General features: G+C 39.3%; 1 protein-coding gene across 2 annotated transcripts in view; it reads left to right on the top strand.

The window, feature by feature from the left end:
- Positions 1–5,414: 5,414 nt before the first annotated feature.
- rab11fip4b (RAB11 family interacting protein 4 (class II) b) overlaps positions 5,415–15,948 on the top strand; it is a 55,973-nt gene continuing 45,439 nt past the window's right edge. Inside the window, exons 1-3 of one of the 2 annotated variants that reach the window (XM_035660567.1) lie at positions 5,415–5,696; positions 9,856–9,943; positions 13,002–13,084. In XM_035660567.1, the coding sequence (XP_035516460.1) occupies positions 5,544–5,696; positions 9,856–9,943; positions 13,002–13,084 (324 nt within the window). In that variant the 5' untranslated portion in view covers positions 5,415–5,543. The remainder of the gene's footprint in view (positions 5,697–9,855; positions 9,944–13,001; positions 13,085–15,948) is intronic. The other variant, XM_035660568.1, reaches the window with a different exon arrangement.

Raw genomic sequence — 15,948 nt, 5'->3', positions numbered from 1 at the left:
GTCTCCCTGTCTCTCTGTCTCTCTCTGTCTGTTATCTTAAGTATGACATCCTCTTGAAGACAGAACGATGGTGGAAGTTGAACCTGTAAACACACTTCCTTTTTTGGAATCCACTGCTTTGGGGTATGAAGAGAATAAATAGCATGTGTCTCACTAACTCACGTGTAAAAGATATTTATGTGTCTGCAAATTAATGGATGTTATAGAGCTTGATAATAAGCTGCTTTTAAGTTCTCCTCAAACAGAACAAAATTAGTGAGAGAGATGTTGCCTCCCACATTAGTTTCATTTTCTGTGATATAAAAATGGGGAAAAAGGTAAATGCTGTAGTCTGATACTGTAATTTTTTCAACTGTTATGAGTCAAGCTTGAAGGTCCGGTGTGTAGGATTTAGTGGCACCTCCCTCACTTCACCCTCCCCTTCCAAGCACAAAGGAGCCCAATGACAGAATGTATAAGACTGACTATTCTGTTCATAAGATTCACAACCTTCACTGTTAACCTGCCAATAGCATAGACAGTTGTGGAATAACTAAATCTTATCAGATGAGGATCATGAAGACTACATCTTCTCAAATACAGGTATCAATTTGGGGATCCTTAACAAAAAGTTAGAGAACCACTGTATTGGAGTCTACACAAAAGCCTGCTCTTTGTTGTATAAAAGAAGGCTTAAAAGTGTGGGGAAATGTTTGTGGCAGCCACATCTGCAGATGATGAAAGCAAAAGGAAATTGGATAATAGTGACCAAGAATTAGCTCATTGATAGATGGAACAAGATGTTTATAAATCGTATCAACAACTCCAAACTTAGTTTAGTTTGGACAACAGAGGGACTAGAACTCAAGCCTAAAGGAGAGCTGAAGAGTGAATAATTCATTTAATGTATTTCAAGGTGGTAAATATTTCTAAAGACGATTTAATGGGGATTTAAATCACATTAGTCTGGGAACTTCCACAAGCACCCAGCAAAATGAAGAGTCGTATTTCATTATCAATTCACCAAAAGGAAAATTGGCTCTACTAGAATTTCATTGGCAGTAAAGCAAGTTATAGAGGGGCAGTAAATCTAATCTATCATAAAAAATATTCTCAAGTTGGAGCCTTCAGAGTGCCCTGCCTATCACTTTTTCTTTAAGAGCCTCCTTTTCGGGTCACTTCAGTTCCCACTGGGGAAAATTTCAACTGCAGCAAAGCAAAGATAGACAATGACAGTACACACATAGCAACATAACAATACAATCTACAAAAAGATAGAAGAGAAGAAAAACAAATTGCAACTTTGTCTTTCAAAAATCAGATGCTCGTTGAAGTGGGTCTTTCCCAGCCAGTATACACACAAGCATTTACAGGGAAGCAAACATGATGACGCACAAGAAATACAGAAGAGGGTATATTTTCTATGAATAAGATGAACAGTTGTTCTTTATAAATGCCACAGATTAACATTTTCCAAATAAAACACAAAATCCACCCATTTTAACCATGATTATTTGCAGAAGGGTGTAAGTGAAGAGATGCATTTATTTTATTTTTGTATTACATGGCACAGTAGACATTACATGACATGCTGCCTCCTAATTTTAAATGCAACTCTGGGATGTGCATGCATCACGGCTGCTCATTAAATCCTCCAGAAATACACCGCTTATTTACAAAACAAATCGTGGGTTACGTGTCAGCATCATAATCCTTATCAGCATACAGTGCAACACAGAATAGGATTTATCCTTTTTCCAAGACAGTAGAACAGCATCTTCTCATAAATCAGTGATTTTACACGTGGTCCCTGCATGTGATTCGGGGATTCAGGAACTGCTACTTTCTGTTCCGCTAGGAGGAAGATACAATCTAAGACAACTAATTTAAGCTCTGTAAAATGCATGCCTATCCATTTTCAGTAAACCAGAGAAATGAAACTAATATTCACACACAAAAAGCTGTTCTGCTTCGCAACTTGTCAAGTTGACTCACAGTGACAGGGCACAGATATTTTACAGATATTTTAATTAAATATATCTAGACCTCAACTTGGAAACAACTAAAGATGTGACTGAAGATATTTGTTAAGGCAAGACTGAACTTTCAGTTACTCCTTGAATTTTCAGTTATTCCTTGAATTGATTCTTACAGTGAGGAGGATGTCATCATGTGGGTCAGATCTCAGGTGGACATGACATGAGGGCAAACTCAGGAGCACTAGCAGGGAGAGGTGTAAGGTCAAGTTCGTCCTGAAGAGGAACAATGTACAGGACAAACTTCCCTCCCCCTGAAGCACTTCTTAATATGGCCCCAGTGTAGCCCTCAGCCTCTAAAGGAATAACTGAAAGTTCTCGCTTTCCATTTCCACCTATTAAAATGACAAACAATATAAGGACATAAACCATGATTTATTCATGTTTTTTCTGCAGTATTAACACAGCAAAACATAAAAGAAGTGCATTTTAAGAAGGTACAGTAATTATGTACCTGCTGCTTTAAAAAGGAGCCACCTGTCCTGGAGCTGTGTCATCCTGGGAAATGTCTTCACCAGTTAAACTGGACAACTACATTAAAATGAAATATTTTTTGAGGGAGGAATTTCAGTATATGAAAGGCATTGCACAGAAGCAGCTTCAACATGCATAATACCTCAACATGTGATATGTCAGAATCTACTGACACAGTCCTCTTCCCCAGGCCAGCTTGCATAAAAGTTAACTCCTCCCTGGGGTTTGGAGTTACTTCCACATTAGATCCAAGTAAAAACGGCTTCCATATCTTCACAGCCTTGGCTGTAGGCATTTGACCTCTGGGGAGTGCTCTGGTGTGATTGTACGAAAGAAATAATGTTTATTTAGTTCAATTTAAAGGTAAGCCGACTGTCAAGCCACGATGCCACCACATCCAAGTCCAGAGAAAATAGAGGTACAGATACATCCAAATTCAAACACAGCAACCTAAAAAATCAGCAGCTCCATCATTGCGCTACCATCATGCAAAGCCAGAGTAATGTTAATTTATGTTACCTGAATAATCCCAATACCATTAATGTGAAAATTGCAGGTACGAGTATAATGTCTTGACAGTAAGAACGAATGGTAGAAACAGTAGTAAAAAATGGTACAGTTGTTAAAAGCCGAAACTTTTTGGTCATGTTCTCTCCACATGAAGAGAGAAGAGTGATTCCTGTAAATACATGTAACTGTGAAAATGTGCATTACATGGACACTTTAGGTGGTCAATTTGACACTGGGTGCAAAACTGCTACCTTGCGCCATCTTCAGTCTGGGATTGAGGAGTCGCGCTCTTCGTGCGTCCTGTCCCTGTCCGCTGACTCTGTACATGTTCCCGGACTATCATTCGGCATTTGGCCCTGAAAATCAGATGACATGGAATGGCACGTCCTGTGGCTTCACGTTGGCTCAGACTGGAAAGATTTCACAGTGTATGCGACATTGGTAGAAAACATCAGTAACGTCGGTACATTGTACAGTGACAATGCATTACGTCACTTAGGCTGCTGACATGAAAACAAATTAAGCAATGAACTTACCCTAGCTTTGTGAACTGCTGTTGGTTTTCCAGTTCTGGCATAAAAGAAAAAACGACGCTATTACATTTTTTTTTTGGACAGTATTGATGTAACATTGCATAACAATAAAAGTCATGGTCAATAAAAAACAACAGCGGATATGAAGATCAGATGTAGTGTTGCCCAATGAATCTGTAGATCCATTTCCATAATATAATCTAGTACAGCATACATCTGCGTTTTGTGGTAATTGTGGCGTGAATGTATAATCATTGCGCCACCGTGTGTTTGTTGACATTAGAACAGCGTGTAGCTGGAACGGGAGCCTGGAGAGTAGCGGCAGCCCGCTACACAGTGAAACTTGGCACTGCGTTCAGCGGTAGTTTAGTTAATCCACGGAGTACTGGTGTGTAGGAACCGTACGTTTTGGACCAAGAGTACCATGCAACACTAAATGTTTAAATCACAGCCCTACGTTGTATACGCCTCCCTGTAATTCACTCACGCATTTGTAGGCTACTCTGCTCAGGCCGTGGGGACTAGCAGAGACAGACCCATGTTGTGCTAGATCAGTGTGCTTGCAGCAGCAGGGCATTTTATGAACGAGTTATGGTTGGTGTGTTGTTTTTTGTTGGTTCATTATTCATCTACTTTATGGGAAACGTTTCAAGAGCAACAGCGCTTACCTCCAACCACAGCACAAGGGAGAAGTGGGTGTAATGCGGAAGAGCGTAGCCAGGTCAAACCAACCAATAGAACTCTTCTCTCATCCAACCAGCGTAGTCTCTCACTCCCATCCAAAGTGCAGTGATATTCGCAAGCAAAACTTTAGAACTTGCAAGCAAAGAGGGACTGAGTTTATAAGCAAAATGGTCGTATGTTTTTACTTACAAACATTAGTTTTGATTGAAGTTGAAGAAATATGTTCTCTCATATTTTTTTTTCAATTGCAACCTGTTCTGTTTCGATCTAAAAAAAAAATAATATTTTGATTGCCACTTACTCTTTTTTGCTCTATATTATATTATTATATTCATATTTCCCCAAGATTTCCCAGGTCAAAGTTTTCATTTATCCTGTGAAAAATCTACATGAGGTTCAAATTTGGGGCTTTGCAAGAAAGTTATCTATAGACGATGACATTTAGTACAAACATTGTTGTGCCCCTAAGAATGAATTGTATTGGTGATCCCGACTCAAGCGCCACCAGCAGATCTTTGGTTTATGATTGAATACGCCTACTTGCAACAAAACTAATGAAATTCCCGTCAGTCTCAGCTTTGTGTTTATTATTACTAAGCTCCAGTTTGTAGGATTTAGTGACATCTACAAGTGTAGTTGCAGATTACAACTCCCTCACATTACCCCGCCCTTCCAAGTGCAAAAGAGAAACTATGGTGGCTGTAAAACATGCAGAAAAACACGAATGCTCCTATGTAAAGCTAATGTTTGGTTTGTTCCCTCTAGGCTACTAAAGATGGTGGTTCAACATGGTGGACTCCATGGAAGGCCACCCACAGCGTCTGTAGATATACGGCTCTCATGTTAGATTAAGAACATATGAATATTATATTCCATTTCTGACAATAAATGTCAACATTATCATTTCACTCAAAGACAAAGAACTAGTTCACAGTAAACTCAGTCTTAGTTACAATCGCCTGTCAGTGGTTTGGATGTAACTTTTTTTTTTGTCCTTCCTGTGCTCTATGAAAAATTGCTACCAACATTTGTTGCTATGGCAATTACTCCACAAACACTACAGATGAAAAACGAGTGGGAGGTGAAGGAAAAGTGGACTTCTATACACTACTGGCGACGGGAAGCACTTAGACTTCCGGGTTGGGACTTGGTCCATCTGTCCGTCAGCATCACTCCTCCTCTCGCGCGCAGCAGCATCAGCATCCACGAGCTCTTGTGTCACACGCGCGCAGCCCGAGCTGTTTCCAAACGACATGGTGCTGTGGGGGGCCACGTCGGGGTAAAGACATCCCGAAAGAGAGAAGAGGAAGAATAAAGCAATAAAGCGATGGATGAAGACTTCGCTCCTGAGCCGGAGCAGCTGCTGACGTTGCTGAGGAAACTCAGAGAGGTGTTTGATGTGTTTGACGAGGACTCGGACGGGTTTATCCGCCCTGAACACTTGGTGCACTTGGGTTCTCAGTTTGGACAAGCAGAACAGGTGAGAACATGGTTGTGTCCCAGTATTTCTCTTGCATTTATGTGTGTCGTTTTTCCGAACTATCTAGACTGCCCTCTGCTATTACAGTGAAGTAAGGTGCTGATGGGCTTGCCACGCATTTTCTGAAACTTAACAACTGTATTTTGGCTTTTAAAGATATAATTACGGTCTTTCACGTTGCTGTGTGATGAAAAAGCTCCATCTTTTATTTAGCACTTTTATTTTTGCACACACGAGAGGCTAATTGGGAAGAGCTCATCTGGACCTATTGCAATGGAGGTTCCTAAGTTCATTTTTCCAGGCTGGTGCCAAAGCGTTCCTTACCTGTGCAGTGGGAACAGTGGGAATAGTTGGGACAGTCCAGCAAAACTGCCTCATTCTCCTTCACCTCCCTGATTTGAAAGTTTGTGTGCAATAGTGATAGTTGTTAAGTTGTGCTGGAGCAGGAAAGTAACTTTAATGTTCACTGGGCGTACTGTCTGGTGTAAATATGGTATTTTCTTTACCACATTTTTCCTACATTTGAATTCCAAGTGCAGAATATTAGACACCTGATGTGGTAAGTCAGGTAAAATCTAAAAGGAGTTACAGCTGACAGAAAATGATGACTATTGGAAATATTTACATGTGAACAGTGCAGATTGGGCCAGCAGAGGTAAATCAATTTAAAGAGAAGACTGATAAATCGGCCACTCTGATATATATTAGCTCACATTAGCTTACTGACAAAATATGGGTATTGGTCTATATGTTGTACGTCTGTCCTGAATATTTTTTTGGGGGGGTTTAAAGTCTGTTTGGATTCGTAGCTTCAAAGCTTCTACTGTTGCCATGGGAATCATTCAAATCAGTATTCCAGTACTTTGTTTTTTTGGGGATATTTTTTTAGGAAGACAAGTGAAAACTCTGCCTCATCAACCCGATCAGAGCGTATATTTTTCAGAGGCAAATTTCTCATATGAGCTCCAGACAGTGTCTGATGAATCAGGTCCAGACACTGTCTCTCACTACAAGTACTCGTATTAGTTTAGGCAAGGTATGGAGAAACTATTTACAAATGTGAGTGGAGAGTTGTGTAACCGTATCTTAATCCATGTGTGCGTAATCAGATTCGTAAATGTGCAAAATGATCTGTAAATATGTAGGGAGATTTGTGAGTGTGTACAGGAATCTGCAAATGTGTGTTCAGAATCCATGTTTCCGTAATCAGATTTGTACAAATGTATTGAGATTTGTAAATGTGTAGACAAATCTGTAAATGCAGACATAAATATTACGTGTATTATGTTTATTGTGCTTAAGTAGCTGTACAGCCTGACATAGCGTGACATTGCTGCGCTGTTTATCATTTTTCAACCTACTTTAGATGAAACCAAAGCAAAAGTCACGTGTAAAAAGAGCCAATTGAGAGTCCTGCCTGAGTTGACCCTGATGAATTGTCTGTATTTCCAGCTCTTGGACCAAATACTTTGACTTCTCAGCCATTAATATGTATGTCTGCATTTACAGATTTCAATACATTTGCAAATCTGAATACGCACACTGACTCTGAACACACATTTGCACATTCACAAATCTCAGTACATATTCACAGATTATTTTACACATTTACAAATCTGATTACGCACACACGGATTGAGATACGGTTACACAACTTTCTATGCACATTTGTAAATAGTTTTGCTACAATAACAGGGCCATGCGAGGGGTGCCACCTTGTTACCGCATGCAATGCAATAGTAATGCAATCCTTGCAATAGTATGTGTTGGTGTGTATATGTGTATATGTGTGTATATGTTTTGGTGTTTTGTTTGGGTGGGGGTTGGGGGGGTGGCTTTTATTGGCTTTAATCAATAGTGACAGCTGAAAAGTGACTCAGCCTTGGTATACGGGGTTGCAAATCCACCAGGTCAGCTATCCGGGCGCCCCTGTTTGACGTCATTTAGAATGTGACAACATTACATAAATTGTTTCTTTTTTGACCTTTTTTTTAACTGTAAAATGTCCGTATCCTAGTACATATCCTGTTAACAATTCTTTAATAACCACATATAAGGGATTCCTATCAAAAGTGTTTGATTGTATTATGTGTTAATCTAAAAAAAAACGATGATATATCCATGTCAGATTTTTATACTCTAAAATGCCAAAATCCATTATTGGTCGAGATTTCAAGAGTATATCCCGAACATTATGCATCTGAAGTATATATAATCCTAGACTGGTGACCTGTTCAGGGTGGGGTGCGCTATGCCTCTCATCTAATCTCTGCTGAGACAGCTCCAGCCTCTTGCAACCCTGAACAGAGTAAAAATTGAATCCAAAGAGGGTTTATTGATTGCCACATACATTTTACCTCCTTCACATCCCTGCTTAAGGATGCCATTGGAAAATGACCAGGACAGCCTCTCTCTTTCTCTGCTGTCTTTCCGCACTGAGGCTAAACTGTAATAACTGAAGCTTAGAAACAAACTCTACAGTCTGTATGCCATTATTGTAATGATGTAATGTAAGCTTAAAATAGGATAATTTATTTTCAAAGCAGAGTTCATTATAAAAGACATGCCCACAAAACAAAGTGGAAAATACTATGGCATCATCTGTATTCGACTCAAAGTGCTCGGTTTGTGATGAATAAGGGATATTATCGGTTGTATTTTAGATGTTTTTCATCACAGTGGACATCCCTCAAGCCTCTCGGTGTCTCACTGCATGTCAGGGTAATTGAACACTGTGGTTGATTGGCTCCCCAGTGTTGTGTTGCTCGTCAGCAGGAACATTGTGTAGGCTCTGATTAGGTCCTGCGGGAGGCTTTCCACTGACCTGGGAAACCGGTTGGTAGGATGTAAGTAAGTAGACGCAATTTGTATCTCGAGGACCTACATGTTAGTAGATCCTATACAGTATAATGCAGTACATTTTACACTTCATACTGCACTACATTACCATTTTATTTCTTTTGAATCAGATTTTTTAGATAGGATATGTACAATTTTGCAATTCATTTTACATTACATGCTACTCTGTTTGATGTACCGTATTAAGCAGTCCCCTAGTTCCACTGCATGTGTTGCCCTCTCATGTCATTGCCCTATATGAGCAAATCCCCCTGGTTGCTTTGTGGCAACCTGACCTACTATTGTACACAGTAGGTGCCACTCTCCCAGTTGTACAGTCACGTGGAAACGTGCACACACTCACATAATCCTACAGTTTTCTCCTCTGACGTCTTTTCTTTCCCCTTTACTTTGTCCTTAACAACTTAGGACAAGTCAGAAACAATAATCTAGGCTGTCAGCAGTTTTGAACAGGGACCAGTCGACATATACAAATCTGTTGAAATTGGGTTTGATCCAAATAGATAGACTGATCTAAATCCTCCAGTGACCTCAATTCAGAACACCTCAACATGTTTTAATCAGCAGCAGCACTATACATGTGATGCATTTACCAGGATAAGGTGGATAAAGGGTGTGAGATGACCAATGTGAGTGTGTGTGTCATACGTTTTAATAACAGGCAGTGCTCATTTAAATAAAAATAATTCCTGAGGCAAGTTTTCCCATGTATGGTTACACACTATTTATCTGTTGTTGCTATTGTAACACTCTCATAGTTGAAGCATCAAGATCCAACCTCCAGAGAACACAAAGTTGTTTTTTTTAACCTTGGAAAACCCCTAAAAGGTTGTTTCCATTTCAGTCACAGACCTTTGCTAAAAGTAGTGCTGTTAAAATTGAAGTGGCTGTGGGTAGCTTGCAAAGAGAATGATGCATTATTCAACCGTGGCGCAGAGTGCTTAAAGGCAGCCGCCCTCTTCACTGATGTGAGTGTGGGAGGATCGTGAGTCAGGGCGTGGATGTACTTGGTCATGCTTTGACTACTTTCATGATACAAATGTCTGATATTGCACATGAGGTGTGTTAGATTCGTTTAGTACACCACCCCACTGCCCTCAGTTTTGTTTCAGGCTAAAAGTTATTGACATATATATTTTTATTGTAGACACTTTTGCCTCTGCATTTAGGACCTAAAACAAACAGACAGAAATATTATTAGGTAATATAAAATAAATAACCTCATCCGTACTTCATTTTACTGTGCCTTAACAGAAATGTGTGAAAGTTGTGCTGTGATAGTCTACGTACTTTTCCACAGGTGAAGAAGTTGGCCAAATGTCTGGACCCTGACTCTCATGGAAGGACTGACTTCAAAGACTTCTGCCATGGTGTCCTCACCATAAAAGGTTAGAATGAGCTCATATATATGGCTCCCCAGGGAATACATTTTCCGTGTGTGTTTATGTGTGAATGCATGACTTTTTCTGGTACTGTGTTTTGTTTGGACATGTGTGTGCCGCAGCAGGTTATATCACATCAAGAATCGATGAAAAAGGAATCCAGTCACAGTGTAGAGAATTAATAGTTAAAGGGCAGCACACTGTTGGTTTAGAGAACACGCTGTGAGTCTGTAACTCACTGCTTTCTTACTGTAGCTTTGAGAATAATTTAGCATAGGCTACATTTCTATTTCTGTTACTACTACAGTGATCTAAATGTAACTGTTGTTTAAATACATTCTGTTGTTTGGGTGCTTTTATCCATGTATGTATGTAATCTGAACCAAGCCTCCACATTTTAGACAAAACATTACACTGAAAAAATGGTGTGACAAGACAACTCAGCTTGACAGAGTAAAACCAACCAATGCCTATCATTATATTCAAACCCTTAAATTCAGCCATATTGTACTGGGGTGGCAGATATCTAGAAATCTGGGCACTTAAAGCCAAAACTGTCTGCATGGCCAGATACCACTAAAGGTAGGTGAGATCTCTTTTTCTAAATGGGATTAACTAACCTTTGACTTTAATACGTTTTCTAATGTCATATCCATTCAGCTAATTGTAGGCATTCCCGAAGAATCTGTATATGTCAGTATTTCACAGTTTTTATGTAATTTACAACAACAAGAAGACATCAGGCACTGCTCTTCTAAAATACATTTAGCTGGTCAGCTTAGAGTGTCATGAATGCATACTGTATGTATGTGTGAAGCTTGAATACTACCCTGCTTAACCAAGTGGAATCAAGTACCAAGTAACATTTATGCCAACTCATCATATTTCCTCTTTGGCAGTCTTGTTCTCTTTGCATTCTGCACAGACTGAGAGTCTCTGTAAAACCAGGTCACTTTATCCACTACAATGGATCCAGGCCAACCAGGACGCAGGAAGGGACAGAGTACTACCACTGAGTTAGAGTGGAATAAATTGGGTTTCTAGTTCTGCATTGTTGAGTGGTATTGAGTTGAATTTAAAACTTGAGTGTCAGTTAATGATCTGTTTCCAAACGTGTGGGTCAGGGATGAACCTACAACCTGAATCTGCTTCATAACAGGTTTCAGCTCATTGGTTAGCTGTCCGGTCCGCAACTTTACTGTTTTGATTCACTCTCACCATGCTTAATATTGTTTTTGACCAAAGCGGGCAGCTGTTTTCAGTAGAAAAGCCCAGTAAACTGACTGTACACTCACTACTCAGCACCAAACAGCAGACAGACACAGTTAACAACGAGCAGGTGAACCAAGTACATAATCACGTACATAATTTCCGGTTGCGATATGTTTCCGTTGTACTGCCTCTTTGGCCCAAAGGGAAATCAGACACTGTGTTTTGTATTCCATCCACGAAAATCCATTTTGCCTGTTGTTATGGCTTCTTCTTCTTGTTTTGCACTTTGATAGGATGCCATTGATGGGTGAATGAGTATTTACTTCCACATATGCACAGGATGTCAGTTGAGTAGGCGATCCTTCAGTGTGGCCCAAGACACATTTGTGTAAACTGCTAAAAGAATGTGTCCATAAGTAGAGCGATCGGGTCTCAATGCGTCCTCAGTGCATCTTGGGTGCATTCACACCTGTACTTTACGGAGCTTTTAGACTTAAGATCAGGTCACCCAAGATGCCTGTTAATGCCAGGTAGTAACGAGGCCTTACATTTGCCAGGAGGTCAGAAACACGACTCCAAATGAATGCTAATGTTGCTCTGTAACTGCTGGATTTGTAAATAAGCAGCTATTGCTAACACATCCACCATATCAGCTTAAAATGTTCCCTCTGGCCTCAAGTGGCCAAAAAGGGAACGTTTTTTTTCTCTTAAATACAGTTTATTGTGCGTTTGGCTGGAGAAACTCAGACATCTTTTACCTCATGTCATCTCTATAAGGGATTATGTAAGCCCTCCCCTTGGTGCAATTTCACAACTGTTTTCCTGTGTTTCTCTCAACGGCTTTGGGTTCTTTAATAACAAAGTGGTTTCAGAAATTACACCACTTATCTGCTTTTTTTTGGTTCTGCAAGTTTTATCACAGGAAATATTTTTGTTTTTGTCCTGATTTTGACCCTATGTTTACTTCTCTACTTCTCTAAACCAAAAAGAGATTCTGGTTGTTGGGGCTTTTGAACGGTTTGAAGAACAAAGTCTAATTTCTAAGCTAATTTATACTTTACCAGTATAGCATTCTTTTAACACATGGTACATGTAAGCATGTATTATTATTATTATCATATTTTGTGTCTGTCAGTGTGAATGAGGTTACAATGATATGCAAGGTAAAATTACCATTGTTGTCTCTTGGGTATGGTGAGTGAGAGCGATATTACAGCTGTTTCTGGTTATCCTTTACATATGTTGCTAAACATTAACAATCTGAGCCTGTCAGTGGCAAAAACAAGCATGTTTAGTGGATGTACTTTGATATTTATGATATACGGATAAATTGATATACTTTGAACTATATAAATTTGTCCCTTAGGATTGATAATTGCAGCCATTGCAGCCCTTTTCATAAATATTGTCATATATAACACGGTGAATTTTATTTTTTAAAGGGGTTTATTTCGACCAAACCGGTTTGTTTCTTTCTCATTGTTTTTGTCTGAGATGCTGGTGCTCTAGTGAGACATCCAGTTGCAGGTTCTTTTCTTATACAAAACCTTTAAATATTGACTAAGGTGCTGTACATTTTACACTTTATTCTCTTTTTATTTAAAAGTAGATCAAAGTAATGGTATTCAGATGAATAACATAAATTGAAAACCCAACAAAGTCACTTCAACCACAAAAAAAAGCATGTCAGTCCATCGTCCCTAACAAAAACACAGCACACGACATATAGGTGTTTGTATCACCAGTATATTGTATAATTAGCAGCACATTGAGTTTGAGCATCTCGAATAGGAAACGATTGCTTGAACCTTGAACAGACTGAGATGAGTCATGCATATTTTTTTCTTTGCAGGTTATGTCGGGAATCTTAAAAAAAAGAAAAGTAGGGCACAGTTCATCACAGGGCCATATGAAACAGCGGCGAGTTACTTTTGGGTAAGTTTTTAAAGTGTGTGTGTGTGTGTGTGTGTGTGTGTGCATATATTATAGTGTCCACTAAAATGTGTCATTGCCAACCACAGTTTTTTTCTCAACTGTCAGTGTACTGTATAATCTCCCCCTATTCTAAATTAAATTAATAATCTGGATTCATTTTCTCTGCCAGTGTTGGATATATCTAGATTATTATCAGCATTGCGGCACATGAAGTAAGCAGCAGATTAATTGTGGTACAGCAAGAAATTGCAGAAAGTACTCGGTAGCTTCCTTGTGACCCCCTCTGTATTAGTTTCACAGTCGAGTTTGGGCACATTCGAGCTGTTATTGGAGGGGGATCCCAGCATACTGATACGATATCTGACATAAATAATGGTTTGACACCAGTAACAATTCCTATCTTATTTTTTTAGACCCAGGTGCAGTAGACTGTAGTTTTCAATAATCAGTGTGTGAATAAGAATATGTGCAAAATTTTCATCTATAAGAGCAAGAAACAAAACAAAAATGTAACAGCCATGTTGAGAATCATATACGACAGCAGCAACAGTGCTGCAGCTTGTACTTCACTATTATGTCCACTTGGTGGGAGTGTTCAACTGCAAATGTCACACAATACAGCAGAAACATAAAAGACATTCTGCATTCCAAGATTGCACATTTACTTCTATGTTTTCAGTACAAACATCCCTGAATTGCATTAGATACATTTAATTTGTGCATCTAAATATGTTTTTCTGGTTTTTACGAACCCTTGGTTAAACGATTAAATAGTTAAAGAGAAAGATTTTTCTAATTTTATTGCCTACTGTGAACATTTTACACGAATTAAATTGATTTGCAAGTTTATCTTGCTGGTTTTTCAGATGGAAAGTTTTTATGGTATTTCGTTTGACTCCAAGTGGCGCCTGGGTACACTCAGATAATTGGCTAGTTGCATTATAGTCTTGAGAGGAAAGATCCCTAGGTGTTACATGTGACATATTTCATAAAATCCTAGGTGTATCTCATGGGAAATTTGATACTTTGTACAATACTACTCCCTCCCAAAGTAGATGGGTATAGTACATAGCAACAAACGTCAAACAAACGTCAGCTCCACTTCATAGGTGAGAAATAACTGTTACGAAGTATTCTGTGCAACATTTTTCATCATTGTTTAGACAGCTTTAGTTTGTTTCTCTTTTATCTTGACTCCACAGGTTTAGGGAAGTTAAGAGTCTTTACACTGCCATCGGTACAGTATAACGTTTCATTCTACCAATGGAGAAGTGCTCTTAAAATATTCACACTGGGTGAAATGCAATACGGCCGCTACCTACTGTGTCTTTGACGGGCAATACAAAACACTTCCCTTTTTTAAAAAAATGCTGTCTCATTTGTGCCCTTCCCTGTGAAACATGGCCTATACATGATTTTCTAGTAGCAGTCATACCGTCTTATATTCCAAGAAGAGGTGAATGCTTTTATCCAAGATTACTTTTCACTGTTTATCATTTTTTTCCACATAGTGACAGGTAGGTGTGATTTGCAGTTGCAGGTTTAGTTGTTGTCTGTTTGAATAGAAATGCATTGTGTTTAAAACTTGGAAATGTCTTTTGGATGACTCGGAAGGAAACAGCAAAAGAACCAGAATGGAAACATGCATGTTGTTATACTTGTGCAGTGTGGAGACGGACAGAGGATAGATGATGCAATGTATCGCCCACTCCTAATTACAGTATATGTAATATGATGATACTGTTGCTTAAAGTCAGGATAATATTGAAGAGATCTCTTCAAAAGGAAAAAAGGAAAAAAATAAGATAGGTTAAGCTTTTGTATACGGCAAATAGGCACTCTTTTATGATGGTAGCTCTGCTTACAACTGCTGATATGAGAAGAACTTGGCTGGTCTATATACATAATTGATCTCGTGTAAGATCAATTATATCTTGCTGAGCAGCATCGATGGTCATATACATGTACAAAGCTCTTCTGTTGCAAACAAAATATTATGTTCTGTAGTGTATGTCCTTGTTTTTTATGTTTTCTTGAATGTTTCGCTTGAGTGAAATACTCTTGACTGCTACATAAGAAAGCAGCCATTGCATTTAGTCATTGGAAGTTGCAGTCAATGCTGCAGTGTTGGTTTCCAGTACAGACGTACAGAATAGATTCGCAGGTACTTCCTCTGTCCCATGTATTGGTCTCGGTACAGAGCGTATCTCATTTTCATGTTGGAGGGAGCTTTCCTCTTGTGGTGGATAGAGATAACGTGAAACTGATAACGGCTATTTAACCGTCTCACAGATAGCAACCACTTCATTAATATCTCTTCAGTCTACTGGAGGTCTTTTGTAAAAGTTTCCTTGTCTCATTTTCCCATCAGAGAGGACGAAGATATGTTGTATATTTTTTTTAGAGATGCTCTGTTACTTTTCTTGTGTCCAATTGTGGGAAAAATGTCCAGGAGTGAAGTTGTGTTGCCATAGCAAGGAGAGGGAGGAATCCCAGAGCCCCCCAGGGTAGTTCTTCAGGGGTGTGTGCATGCATGTGTGTGCGTGCACGTGTGTGTGCCAGACAGACGAAAGAGAGAGGGAGTGAAAGAAGAGAGGGAGGAAAGGTGAGAAGTGTCTCATTATTGCAAGAGACGTTGTAGGAGAGGATTTATTAGCTTGCTCTCTCCTGCTGCTTGGCTTCACACACTTGGGCACACACACCCATACACAAAAATTTTAGTACAGTGGAAAGACTCAGCATTGCCAACGCAGGTGCTGAGATAAATCTTGGCATGCAGCAAAGACAGATTAAACTGGTGCAGTAAGCAGCTGGGAGGATACATACATCCTGTGTCTGTACGTGTGTGTGTCTGTATGTGTGTG

This window comes from Morone saxatilis, unplaced genomic scaffold (assembly GCF_004916995.1).
Source record: "Morone saxatilis isolate NCDOM2014 unplaced genomic scaffold, NCSU_SB_2.0 Contig17, whole genome shotgun sequence".
In the NCBI taxonomy this organism is placed as follows: domain Eukaryota; kingdom Metazoa; phylum Chordata; class Actinopteri; family Moronidae; genus Morone; species Morone saxatilis.
This window is presented reverse-complemented; position numbering and strand designations above follow the sequence as displayed.